The 19,655-nt window shown below is 35.4% G+C and overlaps 2 protein-coding genes across 24 annotated transcripts in view; one reads left to right on the forward strand and one right to left on the reverse strand.

Moving 5' to 3' along the window:
• Positions 1–19,609, forward strand: part of TIAM2 (TIAM Rac1 associated GEF 2) — a 338,837-nt gene extending 319,228 nt beyond the window's left edge. For 20 of the 21 annotated variants that reach the window (XM_074187889.1, XM_074187894.1, XM_074187883.1 and 17 more), the window contains 9 exons: positions 534–642; positions 2,088–2,267; positions 4,350–4,468; positions 5,914–6,022; positions 6,652–6,710; positions 9,809–9,914; positions 12,175–12,262; positions 12,636–12,790; positions 16,381–17,777. In XM_074187889.1, coding sequence (XP_074043990.1) covers positions 534–642; positions 2,088–2,267; positions 4,350–4,468; positions 5,914–6,022; positions 6,652–6,710; positions 9,809–9,914; positions 12,175–12,262; positions 12,636–12,790; positions 16,381–17,021 — 1,566 coding nt within the window. In that variant the 3' untranslated portion in view covers positions 17,022–17,777. Of the gene's footprint in view, positions 1–533; positions 643–2,087; positions 2,268–4,349; positions 4,469–5,913; positions 6,023–6,651; positions 6,711–9,808; positions 9,915–12,174; positions 12,263–12,635; positions 12,791–16,380 lie in introns of all 21 variants that reach the window. The other variant, XM_074187899.1, reaches the window with a different exon arrangement.
• Positions 11,145–19,655, reverse strand: part of TFB1M (transcription factor B1, mitochondrial) — a 57,697-nt gene continuing 49,186 nt past the window's right edge. The window contains exon 7 of one of the 3 annotated variants that reach the window (XM_074187907.1): positions 11,145–18,067. In XM_074187907.1, coding sequence (XP_074044008.1) covers positions 17,818–18,067 — 250 coding nt within the window. In that variant the 3' untranslated portion in view covers positions 11,145–17,817. The other 2 variants (XM_074187905.1, XM_074187906.1) reach the window with 2 other exon arrangements.

Here is a 19,655-nt window from a genome sequence, read left to right on the forward strand (position 1 = left end):
ATTAGAGGAAATGCTGGATATAATAAAGGAGATGGCAAGCCTTAAAGAAGAAATGCATGAGCAGCGGGCAGTAGGAGCCCTAGACTTTGACTCATCTGCTTTGAGCCTGAGCAACGAACTTTGGGATTTCTGAGCCTTAATTTCCTCATCTGTAAAATATCTATATTATCTATTTCACAAGATTTTCAGCCTTAAAGTCATTATTATGAATAATTAAAACCTTTCTTTAGTTATGACTAAAGTCATACTGAAATCTTCATTAGAATGGATAAAAAGTAGCTCTTCCCATGGAGGTGTTGATGAGTACTGAACTGCCTCAGAGATAGCAAGACCAGGACTGGCCTAAATGATTGTGTACACACACAGATATTGGTTATTTACTTTAAGTAACTTATTTCTCTGAATATGGCAGCTATACTTTTAGCCTGACCCTATCCTGAGCAAATATTTTATTATATATTACTAATCAAACCTAAACTTATTGTGGAAAGAAAAGTGCTTTAATATATTCTGATTTTTTTTCCTCCCCTCAGAAATTACTCTTCTCCCTTGGAGGTTCTTTTCTTTATTATGCAGACCATTTCAAATTGTACAGTGGATTCTGTGCCAATCATATCAAAGTACAAAAAGTTCTGGAGAGAGGTAAGTGGCAATTTTGGGCAATATTCCTAAGTACTAATTTTTTTTTACTGATGTGATAAATGAAAAGTCTACAGTTAGCAAGCTGAGATAGCAAGTGAAGTAGGTAATATCCTTATGGACTTAATCTTTTGCTCTGCAAATTTATCCTTCCCAACCCCTGCTGTCAACTTTTCAACTCCTTTTTATGTGGAGTCTTTCCCCAGTTAGAATATAAAACCACATGAAGGTTAGGACTGTTGTTTCACTTGTCTGTGTCCTCAACTCAACACAGTGTCTGGCACATGTTAAACCTTAATTTATGACTTAATTTACTTGTGACTTTGGTCTTGAAAGGGATGTTGAATAGAAAATTTCTAATTAGCTTCTACTCAAAGGACAATTATTGGTATCAGGCAGCAGCTAATAACTAAAAAATAATTATTTTCTGTTGTACAATGATGTTTATACTGGTCTTTTTTCTTTGTATTTCTATTTCCTAGACTGTATCTTAATCTAAATTCTCACTCAAATGTTCAGGATAGGAAATCATGTTAACCCAAATCTCATTTATAAGCAGTTTAAAGTCAGAACTTATAGAGATATTTTAAAGGTTTTTAAAAAAGACTCAGAACCAGCTGGTTTTACATTACAATTAAAATTTCCTTGTCAGAAATGTTTGGAAAAATCTCACTTTCATCAGAACTCGTTCTACTGTAGTTCTCATGAAGACTTCCCTTTCCGAAGGTCAAATATATTTTCATTTACTCAATATTTTATGGGGAGATAATAGTGCTTTTTTAGGTGGTCATTTATGGAAAGAAACAGGGCAGATACAAAAAGAATGTGTGGGTCCTTATTTTCCCACCTTTCCTACTCCTTCTGGAATAAATTAGTCTAGTTAATAACTTTTGTGTGCCAGTAAATTTTTTCCTATTTACTTATTAAAATATCTCTCGATGAAAATATTTTTTTCTACTTTTTATTTATTTAATATGTATATGGGCAAATTTTCCATGCATGAACTATCTGATGAAGCTGAATTTGATTTTCCTTCATTAATTTTTACTTTTGTGGCATCCCTATTAAGATGTCTTTCATGGCAATAATTCAGATTTTGAGCCTTTACTGATTGGATACTATGATACAGTTATGTATTGACTATTTGTTTCACCAGAGACTATAATAGAATAAAATATCTAGTTAATGAATTTGAAGACACAAAATTATATCAAACATTAAAAATAACAGTAGTACTAGAATCAGGAGGCTGTTAACATAAATTCATTCATCAATTTAGTTCAGGAAACATTTATTATTATGAGCATGGAAAGTTGCTTCTAGTCTAATTGAGTGACATATGACATACATGGATACACAGTATGATAAAAGGTATGTAAATAAAAAGTATTATGACCTGGAGTTGTAGCTACAAACAGGGGTCTGTTCTCTTGTCTCATGACTCACAGCTAAAACGGACAAAGCATTTAAGGCGTTCTTGGATGCCAGAAACCCTACAAAGCAGCATGCCTCCACATTGGAGTCATACCTCATCAAGCCTGTTCAAAGAGTTCTGAAGTACCCTTTGTTGCTAAAGGAGCTAGTGTCCTTGACTGACAACGAGAGTGAGGAACACTACCACCTAACAGGTAATGGGACCATTTTCTCAAATAAAGTCACTCTTACAAAGGAAAAGAAGACATGTGACTGTTTTCCCCCCCTTCCTTTGTGTATTTGTGTATCTGTATTCTTCCCCCCCCAAAAAATTATTTGTGATACAATGGGAAATGTACTATAAACAAGATAAAAGCATTCACTTAGGGTGATCAGCTGTGAATGACTTCCCAAGAGAACTCTGAAGGACTTACGATAAAGAGTGCTATCCATCCCAAAGCATCTGTTCAGTTTTATAGGCGCTGTTATGAGTTTTCAAATGTTAGTAACATTTTGGAACTAATTTCTTGAACCCACAATGATAGAAACAGAATGCAGCCCAAGAATGGATAGGATTTCCTTGTCGTATTGTTTTCACATTCAGCTGATCCAAAATGCTGGGGGAGGCTCCATCTTGTGGAGGTCTACTGGCAAAACTCAATTTAAAACAAACAGTATGTAAGCAGTTCCCTTTGAAAAAAAGGAGAGTGCTCTGTTAATAAGCCAAAGAGATGGCTAGCCTGCTTTTCATCGTCATACTTTTGGCTGGAGGAGATAAAGAAAATCACTGAAGAAGATTATTCAAAAATGTCTGAATTCATCCTACTTTTAAAAGTCATTCAGTAAGTCATTCAGCAGCAAAAAACCATCGAGTCCTTTTGGGTACCTTTTGATCAAGGTTTCCTTTGAAATTACACTTTTGTTGTTATCCAAGCTCATTTCTAGATGAATAATATGTTCCAGTACTGGCCACAGCATCTGAGAAGTATCTAGCACAATGGTTTTTCTCCTAATCTTTCCATGAGATATAATCTGTTTAGTTTTTGTGAGAAAATTAAATTAAATAGGGCTACTTCATGTGAAGAGCACTAACTTTGAAGTTGTACCTCTTTGCTGCTTTGTGACTTTTTCCCAGCATCAGTCCCTGGAGCACATATAGACCCTCACTTATCTGACCTCTAAACCCACTGATGAGGTCCCCAGTCTTTGACTGCATCTTCTCAGGGATCCAGGGGTCACCCTGAGGCATAAGGGATAATTATTTAATGCCATCAACTTTATCCCTCACTTATGCACATCTCTTCAAGATTATCAATTGAGAATTATTTAGCCAGCTAGCCTTAAGTGACTTTTAAAAAGGCAGTTATATGAGCCATATTCCCTAAAGGTCAGTAACACATTCACAGTAGAGGGAAAAGCGGGCTCAATTTTAGAGTGCATGTATGGTTAAAAGATGAGCCAGAGACCCTGGGTTTTTTTCCTCTTGTCTTCAAGAAGTTCTCTTTTAGTCCAGTGGATCTGCCTTGAGAATGCAGGTCTGCCAGCTAATTGGGAATGCCTGTGAGAAGGTGGGAAGTGCAGCATCCTCTGGATGTATAAACTTTAACGCTCCATATAAAGACTTTTATTCATTGAGTCTTTAATTTTACAAACATGGAAGCTGAAGCTGATTGCCAGAGGTCAAAGAGCAATTCCAGTGGCAGGGGAAGGACTAGAGCTTGAAGATCCTGATTTCCCAGTTCAGCATTCTTTCCACTTATCCATGCTGCTTAGTGCTATACACCGATATCACTGCCAATGTTTAGGCAGAAATCTACCTTTAAGATTGAGTGGTTTTCATTTTTTCCATTTTATTTTACTTTTCAATTAGCTAGCATTTATTTTCTCTCCCCTGTTTCCCAAATGTTAAAGGTACTACAACAACAACAACAACAAAAAGAAACCCCTTCCCCTTGCCAAATGTACAGAGTCAAGCAATGCCAATTCCTCCATTTTCCTGAATGGTAGTCTAAAACTATATTACTATAGACCACTGAAGCTGCATCAGTAATTAATTTTTATAATTCATTATAATATACAAGTTGCTAAAAATGAAAATATATGATTTGAAAAACTGCAGAGTATTATTACCAAGTAAGACTAACTAATACTGCTGTGTTTGGACTATTATTAGTCTTTATTCCTTTAGTCCTATATTCTTCACATTATGACTATGAATGATTTTAAAAATGCAAATGTAGCATAAGGCAATTCAGTAATAATATACAAAAAAGAATATAACATTTTTAATACTGCAGAAGCATTGAAGGCAATGGAAAAGGTTGCAAGTCATATCAATGAAATGCAGAAAATATATGAAGATTATGGCACTGTTTTTGACCAGCTTGTAGCAGAGCAGAGTGGAACAGAGAAGGAGGTAAGGCTTTGTAGTTCTTTCCTGTATTGCATTTGTGCATGAAAGGCAATCAAGAATTGTTGGCTCCTGGTCATCTCATCTCAGTGATGAGCCCGTTGCTTTTAAGATTTTAAAGTAAAGAGGAATCAGTATGGACTTCTGGGGTAGTTGGAAAAAGTTTCATAGAACTGGAGTTAAGGGTTTTATATGGGAAGGAAGAAGGTCATTCTAAGTTATGGGAATGAATTTTAAAAAATCATGAAAGGTACATTTTTAGTAGATCAATCTGGGAGGGAAAAAAGAGATTAAATAAGAAATTGATGAAAGACAGACTAGAAAGATTATGGTAAGCTTCCAGAGAGAATTGGGGAGGTGATTTTTAAAGAAACATAAAAACATCAGTTTATCACTTAAATGTTTCCTTGACCTCCATCTAAGTGGCTTAAATTTTTAAGCAGGGTAGGTGGTACCTGCTTATTTTTAAGGTTAGAATAACTAATGAAGATAACAATCCTTAGTTTAAATTGTGAAATAGTCCCTACCTATTCTAAAATTGAAAGAGAGAGAAGTGGGATCAAAGGATGGCAGTTTAAGTGGATTTTTGCTTGGGATAAAAAAGAATAAATAGTCCAAAGGTGAGAATAGAACTAGGAATGAAAGAGGCTGACTTAGTAAGTAGTGAATTTTCATCCCTGGAGGAATTGGTGCTCTGAGCAGGAAGTTAGATGAGATGACTTCTTGGGCTCCTTTCAATGCTGAGATTTTAGATTTCATTTCTGGGTTCTTTTCTGGGTGATACCTAGCTGTTTTTATATACCTCTGCTTATAATCTTTGGAGAGGGGTGTTATGGAGAGAGGTCTAAGGAGAGAGAGGCTATTTGGAAGCCAGTAGGAGTTTTAAAAACACTAATGTCCTAATTCTGTCAGTTTCTGGTCTCTAATTTTTGTTAATAGGCCTCCAGAGGTTTATGAATTAGAGGAGATAGATACACACTATCTTAGACCATGTGTTAAAGACTAACCCATGGACACTGCAGTCTTAATAGTGATGATATACAGGTATCATAAGACTCATCTCCTAGGTTTATAGATGATATACTTTGTGATATATCATTCTAAAAGGAACTACTTTTGCAGATTATTTCTCAAATCAGTTAAATATTCTAGTACTTTATGTGGCAGAGGATGTGGTGACTTGCTTTGATAGAGGAAGACTCCTCAACTGGAATTTCCCTCTCACAATCAAAGCCCAGGCCTGGTCTCTATCTCTATCTCTATCTCTATCTTGTCATTCATCATATATTTGCTAAAACTCCTTCATATTCATGGCATAAATCTTAAGTCTTAAATCATTTCAGTGAGTATGGTAGTGTGCATGTAAGTACAACTGGTCATACTAAAGAAGATGGAATGAGGCTGCCTGGTAATTGTGTATGTTGGGTTTTTTTTTTTTAATTTCCACACAGGTTACCGAACTTTCCATGGGAGAGCTCCTGCTCCATTCTACAGTTTCCTGGTTGAATCCCTTTCTGTCTCTAGGAAAAGCAAGAAAGGATCTTGAGCTTACAGTATTTGGTTAGTATTTATTACAGACTCTGGAGCAGAAAGTGCTGACGGTGAATGGAGACCCCATCTCCAGCAAACCACTAGATGAGTCAACCAGAGATGTGGGGGTTAGACTAGATCGCCTTGCTGTGGTTGGAGTTAGTAAATGATGTAATGCTGGTCCTTGCTCTTTTAAAGAATGTGTCAGAGTCTTATCTACATACTTATTATCTTGTCCTCATTTTTCCCTCCCTACACCACTTTCACCTCAAGCCGTTCAGCTTGGTAGTTCTCACTAAAAGTGATTAGAACAGATCTCCTGAAGCTGTTTAGAAACCTGCTCTCTTATTAGCCTGCCATTTTAATCTCAGCATGGTTCTCCCAGGGACAAGAGAGCAAGTGTAGACAGTGTTTAGTTATTGCAGTGAACACTGAGTCCTCATCTCCTCCCCCCCTCCTCAAAGTAAATGCCATGTTCCATTTGAGAGAATAGCTTTTAAATAAGCAGGTTCTTCTGCATAATTCAAATATGAACAGAAGGAAATGCTATCTTTTGCTTCATATCCTGGCATAGTTTGATATCTTATAAAATAACATTTATTTTGAAAGGCTTTGTTCCACTTTGGTTAATTCCTTTTTTTTTCTTTGCCCTTTTTTAGTTTTCAAGAGAGCTGTCATACTGGTTTATAAAGAAAATTGCAAACTGAAGAAGAAATTGGTAAGACTGGAAATAATAATCATTAAAATTACCCTTCTCTATGTATCTGACCTTGATTCTTGTATTAAAGTTAAAAACATAAATTAGCTGGTTTTACTTATTCCTTACAAAGCTAAGGAAATAACATGCAAGAGGCTATAGAAATCTTGGCACGAATCCTACAGGTAAGACATGACCACTTTAGCATTTTTAGAGAAGGGTCTATGGGGTAATCATTATTTCTCTATCAGGGACCTTTGTACATAGGTCATTCCTAGCATCAGAAATAACAGTGAGGAGAATAAATGCAGTGTAATGATGGGAAAAGGCAGAGAGAGAGAGAGAGAGAGGCGGGGGGGCAGGGAGGGAATGAGAGAGAGAGTACAAACGCTAGGCAGGGGCTCTTCCAAATCATGACATTTAAAAAAAAAAAGATTAGTGCTTGTGTGTAACTGACAACCAAACCTCAGCAGGAAATAGAATGAAGATAAACTAAATAAAAAATGAAATATGTGTAGCTCTCTTTTACTTCTGAGTGTTTGATTACGACCACAGAGTTGCAGTAATGGTGACTTTTCCCTCCAGGAATTTCTATTTTAAAACCAGCCTCTAGGTGTTTCAGGCTTTAGAAGATGTAAGTATCTAAGATGTGATGAATCAATCAATCAATCATTAAGTACTTCTGGGTCAGGCATCATGCACTGAATAGAATACAGGCCATACATTGACTTCTCTTAACAAAGGTACATTACAGTTCTTAACAGAGCACTAAGTTATCTAGAGACACTATAATTAAACAGGAGTGGAAGTGTATATTCAAGAGCATTGAACTAGGAGTCAGAAAACCCAGGTTTAAGTTATACCTTAACTAAATATAATATCAACTGCTTTATTTGCTCATGGGGTTGTTGGAAGATTCAATCATTAGTCTTATGAACTCCCTCCATCTACTTTACCATATATGTGGGAACAAAATTAGAAATTTCGAGGACTTTATTTAGAAAACTCACACACCTAACACACACACACACACACACACACACACACACACACACACACACACCTGATGATATCCATCAAGGTGGAATATGCCTTCATCACAGCTAAATATTGACCAATCAGGACTTATTCACAAAAAAAATAATGGTTGTTAATTTTAGCCATAATTGTGAAACAATAAGTTTTTCTTATTAATTGTTCATTACAGGCCAGTCTTCTGAATCAAACTAACATCCAATTAGTTTTTAGATGTGAAGAATTATCTGGGATAATTCCTACATATGGCAGTTCTTTTTTCCTGTTGACATTACCGTTTAGCTTTGGAATCTGTATTTTTCTTGTTTTTCAAAAAGACAGGGTCACAGAAGTGAAGAGCAGTAGCTATTTATGTCAGATTACGATAGGCTACAAGAAAGATAATTAGCTTCTTCCTCTTCCTCTTATGCTTTAAGTGTTTGCTATAGTGCCAAGGAAGAGCCTAGATCTCTGCTGCTAAGTAACAGCATCATTAACAAAAAGTATGATGACATTATTCATTCTGGGTAGTTGGGATAACATGAAGCAAAAGCACAAAAATATTGTTATTATAGACTACTTAAGTCTAAAAATTATCTATAAGATTAATAATTGTTTGATAGTAGCCGGTCAAATAATACTATCCTCTTTTGAAATGGTGGCTATTTTGCCTATTTTGACATTTGAGATAATTAAGAAGCACTATTGTCTTTTCTATGTTAGGCATACCTAGGAGCTTACAATATAAACACAGAATTAAACAACTCTTTTTCTTAAAGAATTTGTCTCCTGGAGGTGACAAGATGGTCATATATAAATATAAATATATAATATATATAATATATAAAATAGAAATAGAAATATATATATATATATATGTATACACACACCAAATAACAGATAAATGCAGATTAAATAAAAAGAAATACAAGGTAGTTTTGGTGTAAGTACACGAGTACTTAGGAGATTAGGGAAAGCTTCCTGTAGAAGGTGATGTTGGGACTTGAAGGAAGTAAGGGATTCTATGAGGTGCAGGTGGGAGATGAGGGAGTTCATTGAGGCATGGCGAGATGAGGCATGAGGAGATGGCTGCATTCAATTGAATATTTATATACATACACACATTATTCAAAAAGTTTCTTTAGAGGGGGAGGTGAGGCAATCAAGATTAAGTGACTTGTCCAGTATTACACAGGCAGTATTAAGTACCTGAGGATGGATTGGAATTCAGGTCCTCCTGATTCCATGGTGCCACCTAGCTGCACCCAAATACCCCTTTTTAAAAAAAAAATTGAGAACATAAATATATGGAGAGATATTTAGCATTCAAGAAAACTCCAATATAATAAAAATAATGATATACATTTGTGCTATAGCAATAAAAATACAGAAGAAAAATCATTTGGAGAAATACAAGATCTAAAGTCTTTATGGAAACAATTTTTTTTAAAAAATGAAAATGCTCTTCCAACTTTTACTTTTGTTCAAGGTTTAAATGCTTGTCTGTGGAAAAACTGTCTAAAATTTTTCTTTTAAAAGAGAAATTATTTTTACTTGTGGAAAATGTTACACTAAGGAAAAACCATTTTGGCAATTTGTCTTTTTCCCTTTTCAAAATCTTTAAGTACAAACTCCTTAATTCCTTGCCTCCCCAAAATAACAGAAGCTAAATCAATATTATAGACAGTGAGGTGGTGCAGTGGGTAGCTGAGTTTGGAGTTAGGAGCACCTGAATCTAGTCTCAGATACTTGCTAAAAATAGCTGACCCCCGAGCAAGTCACTTAAACTCTGTTTCCTCAAAGGTAAACTGGGAATAATAACAGTACTAGCAGTCAGAGTTGTTGTGGGGATTAAATGAGGTATCTGTAGAGCCCTAAGCTCAGGAGGTAACAAGGCATTATACATCTATGTCTGTATCCGCCTATATAAATGAGTGTGTGTATGTGTGCATATATGTGGGTGTTCATCTTTTTCCCTTCTAGTCCTCTCCATCCCCATTTATTGATTAATGAAACAAAAGTTCACTGCAAATAGGAAATATAGCCAGCTCTTCCTGGGCAAGAATACTTATTTCCTTAATGTGTTTTTTCCCCCCCAATTGTAGCCCTCCAGTTCCCGGCCTTCACATGTTCATGGTGACTTGGATCCATTCAAATTCCGGTGGCTAATTCCTTTATCTGCTCTTCAAGTGAGACTGGGAAATGCAGCAGGTAAAAAAAAAATTCCCCAAAAATACAGTAGTAGGGAAAATAAATAGAAAAAGAAAGTTCATCCAAACAATCGAATTTTGGGAGTTAAAATGGACTTTAGACTCCAGCTAAAATTAAACAATCTTTTCATAAAAGAGAAAACAGGTCCAGCAGGATGAAGGAAAAGTAAGCTAATTTAATGGTAGAGCTGAGATGAGGCCTTCTATCTCCCAGGCCAGTAAACTATCCTCTAGAATTAGCTACGGATTTTTTTTTTTAATATTGTCAAAGTCAGACATCAGAGGATGGTTCTACTTTGTAAGCATTTTTCACCTTCCTCTTTTTTTGCTACTACAGTTAATTATTTTTTATGGTAATCTTTGATTATAGTTATATAATTTGAAATGTAATTATTTTTATTTAATCCATTTTAACTCATTTTTTTTTTTGCCAGGCAATGGGGTTTAAGTAACTTACCCAAGGTCACACAGCTAGATAATTATTGAGTGTCTGAGGCCAGATTTGAATTCAGGTCCTCTTGATTTCAAGGGCGGTGCTCTATCCACTGCACCACCTAGCTGCCCTTAACTCAATTTTTTAATTGAAATTTTATTTTATTTTTTCAATTACATGCAAAAATATAGTTTTTTAACATTCATTCATGTGCAAATATATTAATTCTACATTTTTCTACATCTTCCCTTCCATCCCTATCCCTATTGCAATATTGCAAAAGTTTAAACTCAAGTTTTTTTAAATGAGAAAAATCTTTTAAGTAAAAAGAGGTCTTGCTCTTAGATAAAATTTTCTCTACCCAATTCCCTCAAAACTGCCCCAAAACCCAACAACTCCTAGCTTGGAAAATGTTCACAATGACTTTCTAAAGGGATGATATCCCAGAGTGATGGATTGTAACTTTGCATAAAATGTGTTGGATTTGATGCTAAATTTAAATCTCAGATCATATATACTTCTTATTTTACTGTGGTCAAGTAATATGGATATGTTTCCTCATCTGTAAAATGGGGTGATAATAGTTATAAAGAGCTGTTATTATTTTCAACCAACAAACATTTTTTATGTTCCAGGCAGTGTTAGGCACATGGGAATTGGAAATCTATGAAAGCAAGTCTGCCCTCAGGAAGCTTATATTTTCTCAAGTCAGATAATATGTGCATATGTGCATTCATACAAATCAACAAATATATATATATATACATATATATATATGTATATATATATATATATATACACATTCTATACAAATCCATACATATGTATGCCCTGCTAGTAGCTGGGGCACCAAGGAAAGGGTCAATGAACAGAGGTAGTGATGAGCTGCCATGTGAAGGAAATGAAGGAAATGTGAGAGGGAGGGGAGTGTGCATTCTAAGCATAAGGATTATAATACTGTGTGTGAGAAAGAGAGAGAAAGCCAGGTTTTGTAGGACCAGAGAGTAATTTTAAGGGGAGAATTGTAAAATGAGGCTGAAAAGATTGTCGGGAGCCAAGTTGTGAAGAGCTTTAAAAAGCCAGGATTTATATGATGGGTCCCAAAAGGCTTGGTGAAGTTTTTAGCTTTAGTAACTTCAGAAGTATAAATGCGACAGACTTATTTTTTTTAAAACTATCATTTAAAAGTTTATGTAGGTACGTTGCTTTTATACTTATGAGACTTTTGAGTCTCACAGTATGCTGGACTTTTCCTTGGTCTTGTTTCTTTCAAGATGCTCAAGAGCCACACATCCTAGTGTGTGGGCCTGAGGGTACAGTTGGAGGAAGCGGGGGAGAAGCCTGATTGGAAACAGATTGACCCCCCCCCCTTCCTTCCCCTCACCTACATGCACCCACTTTATCTATTTGCAGAGCCTTGCTCATGCTGTCTGGAATTTTGCCAACTTGGTCTAGGAACCCAGGTTAGTAGAAGAGAAGAGACATGGGCCAGGAAGTGAGTGAGTGGGAAATAGAAGGGTCTAGTTAAGTAGTGGAAAAAAAGAAGAGGTAAAGGTAGGAAAAATAGTGAAGGAATTATGAGGCAATCAGCATGGCTACACAGCGTACCTTAAGTTTCTTAAAGATGTTTTTGAAGGTGTCCTTGTAACAGCTACAAGGACTTTAATGAAATTCAGACAGATATAATGAAAGGCGAGACATTTTGGCTAAAAATCATCTCGTATCTCGATGTTCCTCAGAAGTCTTTCTAGAAGGAATACTTATTCTTGGAGATTTTGTGGATTCATTGTGTTTTAGTTTAGTTTTGCCTATTTCTTTTTTTTTATAGGGACAGAAAACAATTCCATATGGGAGCTGATCCACACTAAGTCGGAGCTAGAAGGGCGGCCAGAAACTATTTTTCAGTTATGTTGCAGGTACTGTTGGGGCCATTTTACTGCTCATAAACTTAAAAACAATGGAAATAAGATGGAACAATTTCATTCTGAAAAGTGGTTTTTATTTTCCACTAACACAGTTGTGGTTTAGATGAAAGTTAGCTTGCCGAAACTTAGTCCTTCAGCCGCTTCCAAGAACACTGGGGCGGGTGTGTGTGTGTGTGTGTGTGTGTGTGTGTGTGTGTGTGTGTGTGTGTGTGTGTGTGTGTGTGTGTGTGTGTGTGTGTTTAACTCCACTAAATTTAAGTCCTATTTCAAAAGGCAGAAAATTTAGTTCTGATGAAATTTAGATGCTACAGACAAGACAGGCCTTTAACTCCATTAACGTTCTTGGTGTTTCCTCTCATTGCAGTGACTGTGAAAGTAAAACCAACATTGTAAAGGTGATCCGTTCCATCCTGAGAGAGAATTTCAGGCGTCACATAAAGAGTGAATTGCCACTGGACAAGTCATGCAAAGATCGTCTGATACCGCTCAAAAATCGTGTTCCCGTTTCAGCCAAATTAGGTAAGGAAGAATTGTGCTAGATGTATATATCTAGAATTAAACTCTGGTTTTTGAGTCTCTGAAAAAAAAACTCATCTTCGGTTGTGCTTAGGCTATACAACAGCTTTGAAAATTGACAGAGAATTATACATTTGGAGCCAGATAGACACATCATACATATAGGGATGTGGAAGAAGCCTAATATAACTGCACTCTTGTTTCCATGTTCTTTATTGACTTTTTTTAAAAGGTAAATTAATTACCCTTTTGATCTGGCTTCTGAAAAAGAATGCATTATCTACAAAACAAGGAGGGGGTCCTGTACCACCAAGCCCTCCATCAGTGACCAGAACAGCAGATTAGCATTCTAGGAACATGACAGTGTTGATAGAAGCAAAGATTATTGTACTTTAAGACTCACTGTTTGAGCACATTATTCAACAAAAATTCTTAAACTGTCAATACCATCTGCCAAAATTTCAGCAAACTCATTTCTCTTAACTTTCATTTTACTGTACTTTTCTTAACCCCAATACATATCTGTCAATAGCTGTCATCTCTTTTAATATCAATTTAATCTTAGTTCATTTAATCTTTATCATAATTGTATAAAATAAATTCCTTTATTTCTAAAATAAGTTGGGGAAGGGAAAGTCTTCAAAGTTTATTGTTCCTATAAACAGTAAGCCTCATTTTATCCTTAGTTAATTGCAGTTTTTAACTCTTGTAGTTCCCTCATTAATTAGAATTTCAAAGACTTGTAATGATTACTTACAGTAACCAATCAGCAAGCATTTATTCATCAACTACCATATGCCAGGTACTGTGGTAGTCATTTACATTCTATAGGGGAAAGCCTCTGTGTGTGTGTATTTGAGGGAGGGGTCAATTTTAAGGGAAGCTAAAGCAGCTAGAATAAATCACAGAATTATAATTTTAGAAATGGAAAGGACCTTAGAGATCACCTGGGCTAATCCCATCATTTGATGAGGAAACTCTGGCCTAAGGAGGTTAAAAGAGAACTCACAGGGGCCATAGGTGAGCCTAGACCTCAGTCCAATTCTCTGCTGTTGCCACCATGGTCACAAAAGGAGATGGAGTTTGAGCTGAGCCATGAAGGATAGGTAAGGAGACCAATTAGAAGTCTAAAGAGTTCAGTGGGCCAGAGGTGATAAAGTCACAAGCTAAGTGAGGAGTAAGAGACATATTAGGTATTGCGGAAGCAAAATTGACAAGAAATTGTGACTGATTGGAAACACCAAATGAGGAAAAATAAGGAGATAAAGACACAACTTTGAGGTTGTGAACTCAGGTGACCAGATGGTGGTATTTCTCAAAAAGCAAAGTTTGAAAAAAGGAGTAAAGTTTTGGCATAAATATAATGAGGTCCATTTCAGCATGATGAGTTTGAGAAGCCAAATACCCAAAAAGCAGTTGGTGATATGAAATTTGTGCTCTGGAAATCACCTGAATAAAGAAGTTAACTAAGAAGCTAACTAATTAAATCACAAAGAAGAGGACTTTGGATATAATCTTAGAATAGTTTTAGTTGAGAACACAATATGGATGAAAATCCAGTAAAGGAGACTTTACAGGTAATATAACTGCAATTATTTAGGCTGCTTAGCCCCTAAATAAGAACCAGACATATACCAGAGACAAATAAAATTGAAACTTTAAAAAATTCTAAACTTCTAAACAAACATAAAAAAATTTATATTTAAAACGTAGAACAGAAGATTTATACATGAAACCACTCATTTCTCTGACATACATTTTACTTTTCTCAGCACATAACTTCCAAAGTTGTCCAGTTAGGCCATCTTTTTTCTTCTTCGCATTTAAAAAATGCTTCAATTAACTCTCTTTTCTTTCTTGGATCTTTCCTCCAAATTGCTCCAAATGCTATCCCCTAAATGGGATGAGAGGAACCTTCTAACAAATAGGCAGGCAAAAAAAATTGACACATGTATGCTTTATCTTGCTTATCGAGTCTATTGCCTCCTGTTAGAAGATGGCATATCATGTGTCATTTTTGATCCTCTATTATCATTGTTGGTCAGAGTTCTTAAGTCTAAGGTATGTTTCTTTAAAATATTGTCACTCTATCAAATCTCCTGGTATCATTCTATAACAGTTCATCCAAATCTTTCCAGGTTTCTGTGTTATGTGTTTGTAATTTCTTATGGTCCAGTAATGTTCTGTTATATTCATGTTTGTATAACCATTCCCCAGTTGATGAGCACCCTCTTAGTTTTGGGTTCTTTGTGATCATTAAAAATATCTACTACATCTATTTTGTAGGAATGATTGCTTTGAAGTAGCAGTTTAGTGACTGAGAAAAGTTCTAAATTGCTTTCCCAAATGGTTAGACTACTTCATGTTCCATCAACAGTGTACATTAGTGTATCTCTTTTCCTGCAGTCCCGCCAAGAATTGTGATTTCTTCTTATAATCTGTGCTGATCTTCTGGGTATGAAGTAGAACCTGAGAGTTAACATTTGGATTTCTCTAATTATTAGTCATTTGGAGCTTTTTTTATATGGTTGTTGATGCACTTGGATTTCTTCCTTTGAGAATGCCCATTCCTTGACCATTTGGATAGTGGAGAATTCTTTTTATGTATTTGAATTTGTTCCTTATATATCATGACTATCAGATTTTTAAATGGAATTTCTTTTTTTAGGTTTTTGCAAGGCAAATGGGGTTAAGTGGCTAGCCCAAGGCCACACAGCTAGGTAATTATTAAGTGTCTGAGACCAGATTTGAACTCAGGTACTCCTGACTCCAGGGGCCAGTGATTTTTTTTTAAATTTTTTTTTATATGTTTACTCTTAAACAAGAATATTTTAGTTGTGTATATAAATTAAAGAAAATTAAAAAAAAAAGATTAGCTTAGATAATCTCTAAGATCCCATGCACTCTACCACTCAAAATTCTGTTTATTTTTAGAATTTAGCCACAAACTTAGAGCATTTCAAATGTGCCATGACCAGAAATGCAAATTGGACAGGTCTAATTCTTTCTTCCTTAAATAACAAAAACTAACACAAGGAGAGTAAATGCTATAGTTTTGATCTACTCAAAGAAATCCTAAAAGGAAAAATGAACCCTATACCAAGTTGGCTAGAGAGCTTACCAAGATTGGAAAGCTCCTCAAATAAAAATGATATAATTTTGTGATTTTTCCAAGTCTTATTCTTTAAATATGAGTATCCTTGTCATTAGGCAGTAAGCATCTTCAATAGAAGGATCAAAAGGTCTAGACTTTTGTCAGTAATTGGTAAGTACAAATTTCATGTTGACAAATTTGGAATTTTTGTCCTCTGACAATTCCTTCCCTCAAAAAAAGTTTAAGGTATTAATTATTGGTTGTTATAAAAATATTATATTATCTTTTCACTGGAATCCCTCAACAAGAAGTAGAAGCAAATAACTACTGTCCCTTTTGCTGCTATGCTTAAAACTTTTGTATAATAATCACCTACAATTATTTAATATAAGTCATCTAATCATTGAAAGGTAAAACATATAAAAACTTAAAAGCTGAAATGGAATTAAGTATTTCATATTTACATATCTTAAGACAAAATGTATTTTTTAAATTGCAGCTTCTTCAAGGTCCTTAAGGGTACTAAAGAATTCTTCCAGCAACGAATGGAACAATGATACTGGAAAAGGAAATTTACTGGATTCTGATGAATGTAGCCTGAGTAGTAGTACACAAAGCAGTGGTTGTCACACTACAGAAAGTAGACAAGAATCCAAGGATTCATCACCTGAGAAGTATCCACAGACATGCTCATCTGATTTTTCAGACAGCCTTATTAAAGAGTCTGATATTCTGAGTGATGAAGATGATGATTTTCATCAGACTTTGAAAAAGGGCAGCCCTACAAAAGACATTGAAATTCAGTTCCAAAGGCTGAAGATCTCTGAGGAGGACACTGATGATGGTAACACAGCTGATCAACAGCCCAGAACAGAAGTTGGAAACAATCAGAACAGTGCCGAACATCCGAAACTGGTTCGTGGACATTTCTGTCCCATTAAGCGGAAAGCAAACAGTACCAAAAGGGATCGAGGGACTTTATTAACGCTACAAACACGCCATCAATCTCTTGACAGTAAATCTGAAAATGCCAACATTGATTTAAATTCCATTCTAGAGAGAGAATTCAGTGTTCAGAGTTTAACATCTGTTGTTAATGAGGAGTGCTTTTATGAGACAGAGAGCCATGGAAAATCATAGCGCTGTGTCTAAAATTTAAATTTTCATCCACATATGGCTTAAGTGGATAATTTTGCTTTTCAACTAGTGGTAAAATGGAAATTGCCAGAAAACTACTAACTTTGGTTTTGTGCACTATATGTTTTCCCACAAAAGAATAGTTGTAAAGGTTTAAGTTATTTTAATTTATTGTATATCAGAAAAGTAGATTAAGCTGGTCAGAATCTGTAAATTACTAGTTTATATCCTTTTTTGAGCAGGTATCAAAATTATTTGGTGTCTTTAAAATAAATTTGCATTTTAATTATTTTAAGTTATGTGAAAAAAGTAAGGTGGGAAATTTGTGATTAATTGCTTTTTTAAAATATCAACTTTTTTAATCCTCTGGGCATTTTCTTTCAGCTGTTTATCTTGGCTTAATTATACTTCAAAGTTATTTTTAAATGTGGTTTAGGGGCACAATGTGCAAGAATTTCATTTTTGTAAGGTTATAAGAGAGGCTGTTTATAATAAACATTATATATATATAAATATATCTATGCAGTATATCTATTAAAAAGAATGCTTGTACTTTAATCCTATTTGATTGTATTTATTTTCTCTTACCAACCTGTACAGTAAAGATAAATATGTCACATCTGGGTATTGTTATTTTTCTAACACTTCTTTTTGAAACATGATCTCTATGAAAAAGTCTTTTAGATAATCTGTGTAATACAGTATCTTTATCCCAATTAGAGTAAATAAAAAATCCACATCTGAAATTTGAGATTATGAATTTAAAACTTTATGCACATTATTATAAACCAAGTGACAGTTATAGATGATGATCCAAATCACTATTACCTGTATGCTTTGTAAGCTTTTTGCTTTTCTTTTGTCTGAGTTCATCCCTGAAATTATATGTGAAAAGATTTGGGTCTTCATCACACATTTTTCTATAGACATCACAAAGGTTCTTGAAGTGCAAGACGGAGAGCTGGGTTGGCCGTAAAGTAGGTTCCACATCAGCTAACATTAACATTTTTTCAGTGTTTTTTGAACGTTCAGCTTCTGGAAATAGGATTCTGATGGAAGGAAAGGCGGGGGGAAGAAAGGTTCATTTAAAGATTTTAAATAATAATCAATAGTCCTGCACTTCACTGAACTGTGAAGAAAGCAGGAGCCTGGGCACATTGAAAGCATTTACAGGGTTACTATCATCACAAACTTCAGACAATTCTAATCTTATAATCAATATGTTTATACATGGACCAGCCTTTCTGAACAAAATATTATGCAACTGTGATGCAGTTGTGCTTGTTTGCTTCATTCTACGTGTCCCTCCTCTAAAGTCTTGCTCTGATGACTTGCCCTGGCAGGAAGAGTCTGGAGGAGGGCCTGATAACACTGCGTATTTGTCATTCAATGGCCAACTGCTAGTTAAGACTGAAGGTCAGCCTTCTCTGTTGATGTTTTGTGGCCACAGCGCCTCACAAATATACACCTTCTCTAGGCTTTGATCAGTAGAAAGTTAAAGATCAATCATCCCAGCCCAATCATCCCACCTCTTTCCTGGCATATTCTCCTTCCTGCTCTACTCTCCGGCTGGTCCCATCTTGTCTGCACTGGTAGTTGGGTGAAGTTATAAATATCCATCAGGCTCAATTTGGGGAAGTACTTTTCTCATTCAGAAGACAAAGACAATACATTCTGAGGTTCATGACCAGTGTAAGGGAGGCTGGAAACAAAGAAAAATTAGTTTCCTTGTAAGGGGCACAAAATTTGGAATACTATAAGAGAAAATGGATTCTTTGATGCATTGAAACACCCATTCTCACCAAACCTATCAACAAATATTTAGCCAAGACAAAACTAGACCATATGATATTGGAAAAGATCACGAAAGAGAGTAATAAAGGGAGAGATTTAGGTTTAATTTCACATTTGTATAAATAGGATTAATAATTTTTTTCTGTTTGGTGTGCACTTGTAATTCTGCATATTTTTCAAGTAGTAATAAACCCTGGAAAAAGGTCTGGAAAAGTGTGCTGTTTTCAGGGAATGATAAAGACTTGTTTTTTTTTCCTAACAGAAGGTTAGGTGGAGGTCTAAAGAACAGAAGTACCAGCTGTAAAACATGGCCACAACACCCTGAGACCTTGTCCTAGCAAAGGAAAGAAGAGCATTAGGATTTTAACAAAGTAGTAAAAGTGGTCATATGATTTTTACAGAGCAGTTTCAATGGCATTAGCTACACTATTGTGGACATGTGACTTTGAATTATTTGAAAGGAGTTTGAGTTGATAAGGAACCACCTTTAATTGCCCCGTCATCTTTGTGGACTCTTGGATCTAAGGATCCTATCTCTTTATGGCCCTCTGAAATAGACTGTTTCATTCAGTGGGATGTTTTTATGCCTCAAAATATCTTAAAAACCAGGCATATCAAATTAAGTAATCAGATGATTCAAAAGCCTCTACTTGATCACTGTAGATAATTTTCTAAGCTCAAATCACAACCCTTATGCATATACACTGGTAAAGCAATCCGACCAACTTCTGTAGTCAGCCTTCTGGGGATGAGCTTCCACAAATTTACGGCAGGAGGGTTTTTCGATTACACAGGCCCAGGCTTCAACAAAGCAATTAAATTATTGATGAAAGCCTTTGCTCC

The sequence above is a fragment of the Macrotis lagotis genome, chromosome 5 (assembly GCF_037893015.1).
Source record: "Macrotis lagotis isolate mMagLag1 chromosome 5, bilby.v1.9.chrom.fasta, whole genome shotgun sequence".
Classification (NCBI taxonomy): domain Eukaryota; kingdom Metazoa; phylum Chordata; class Mammalia; order Peramelemorphia; family Peramelidae; genus Macrotis; species Macrotis lagotis.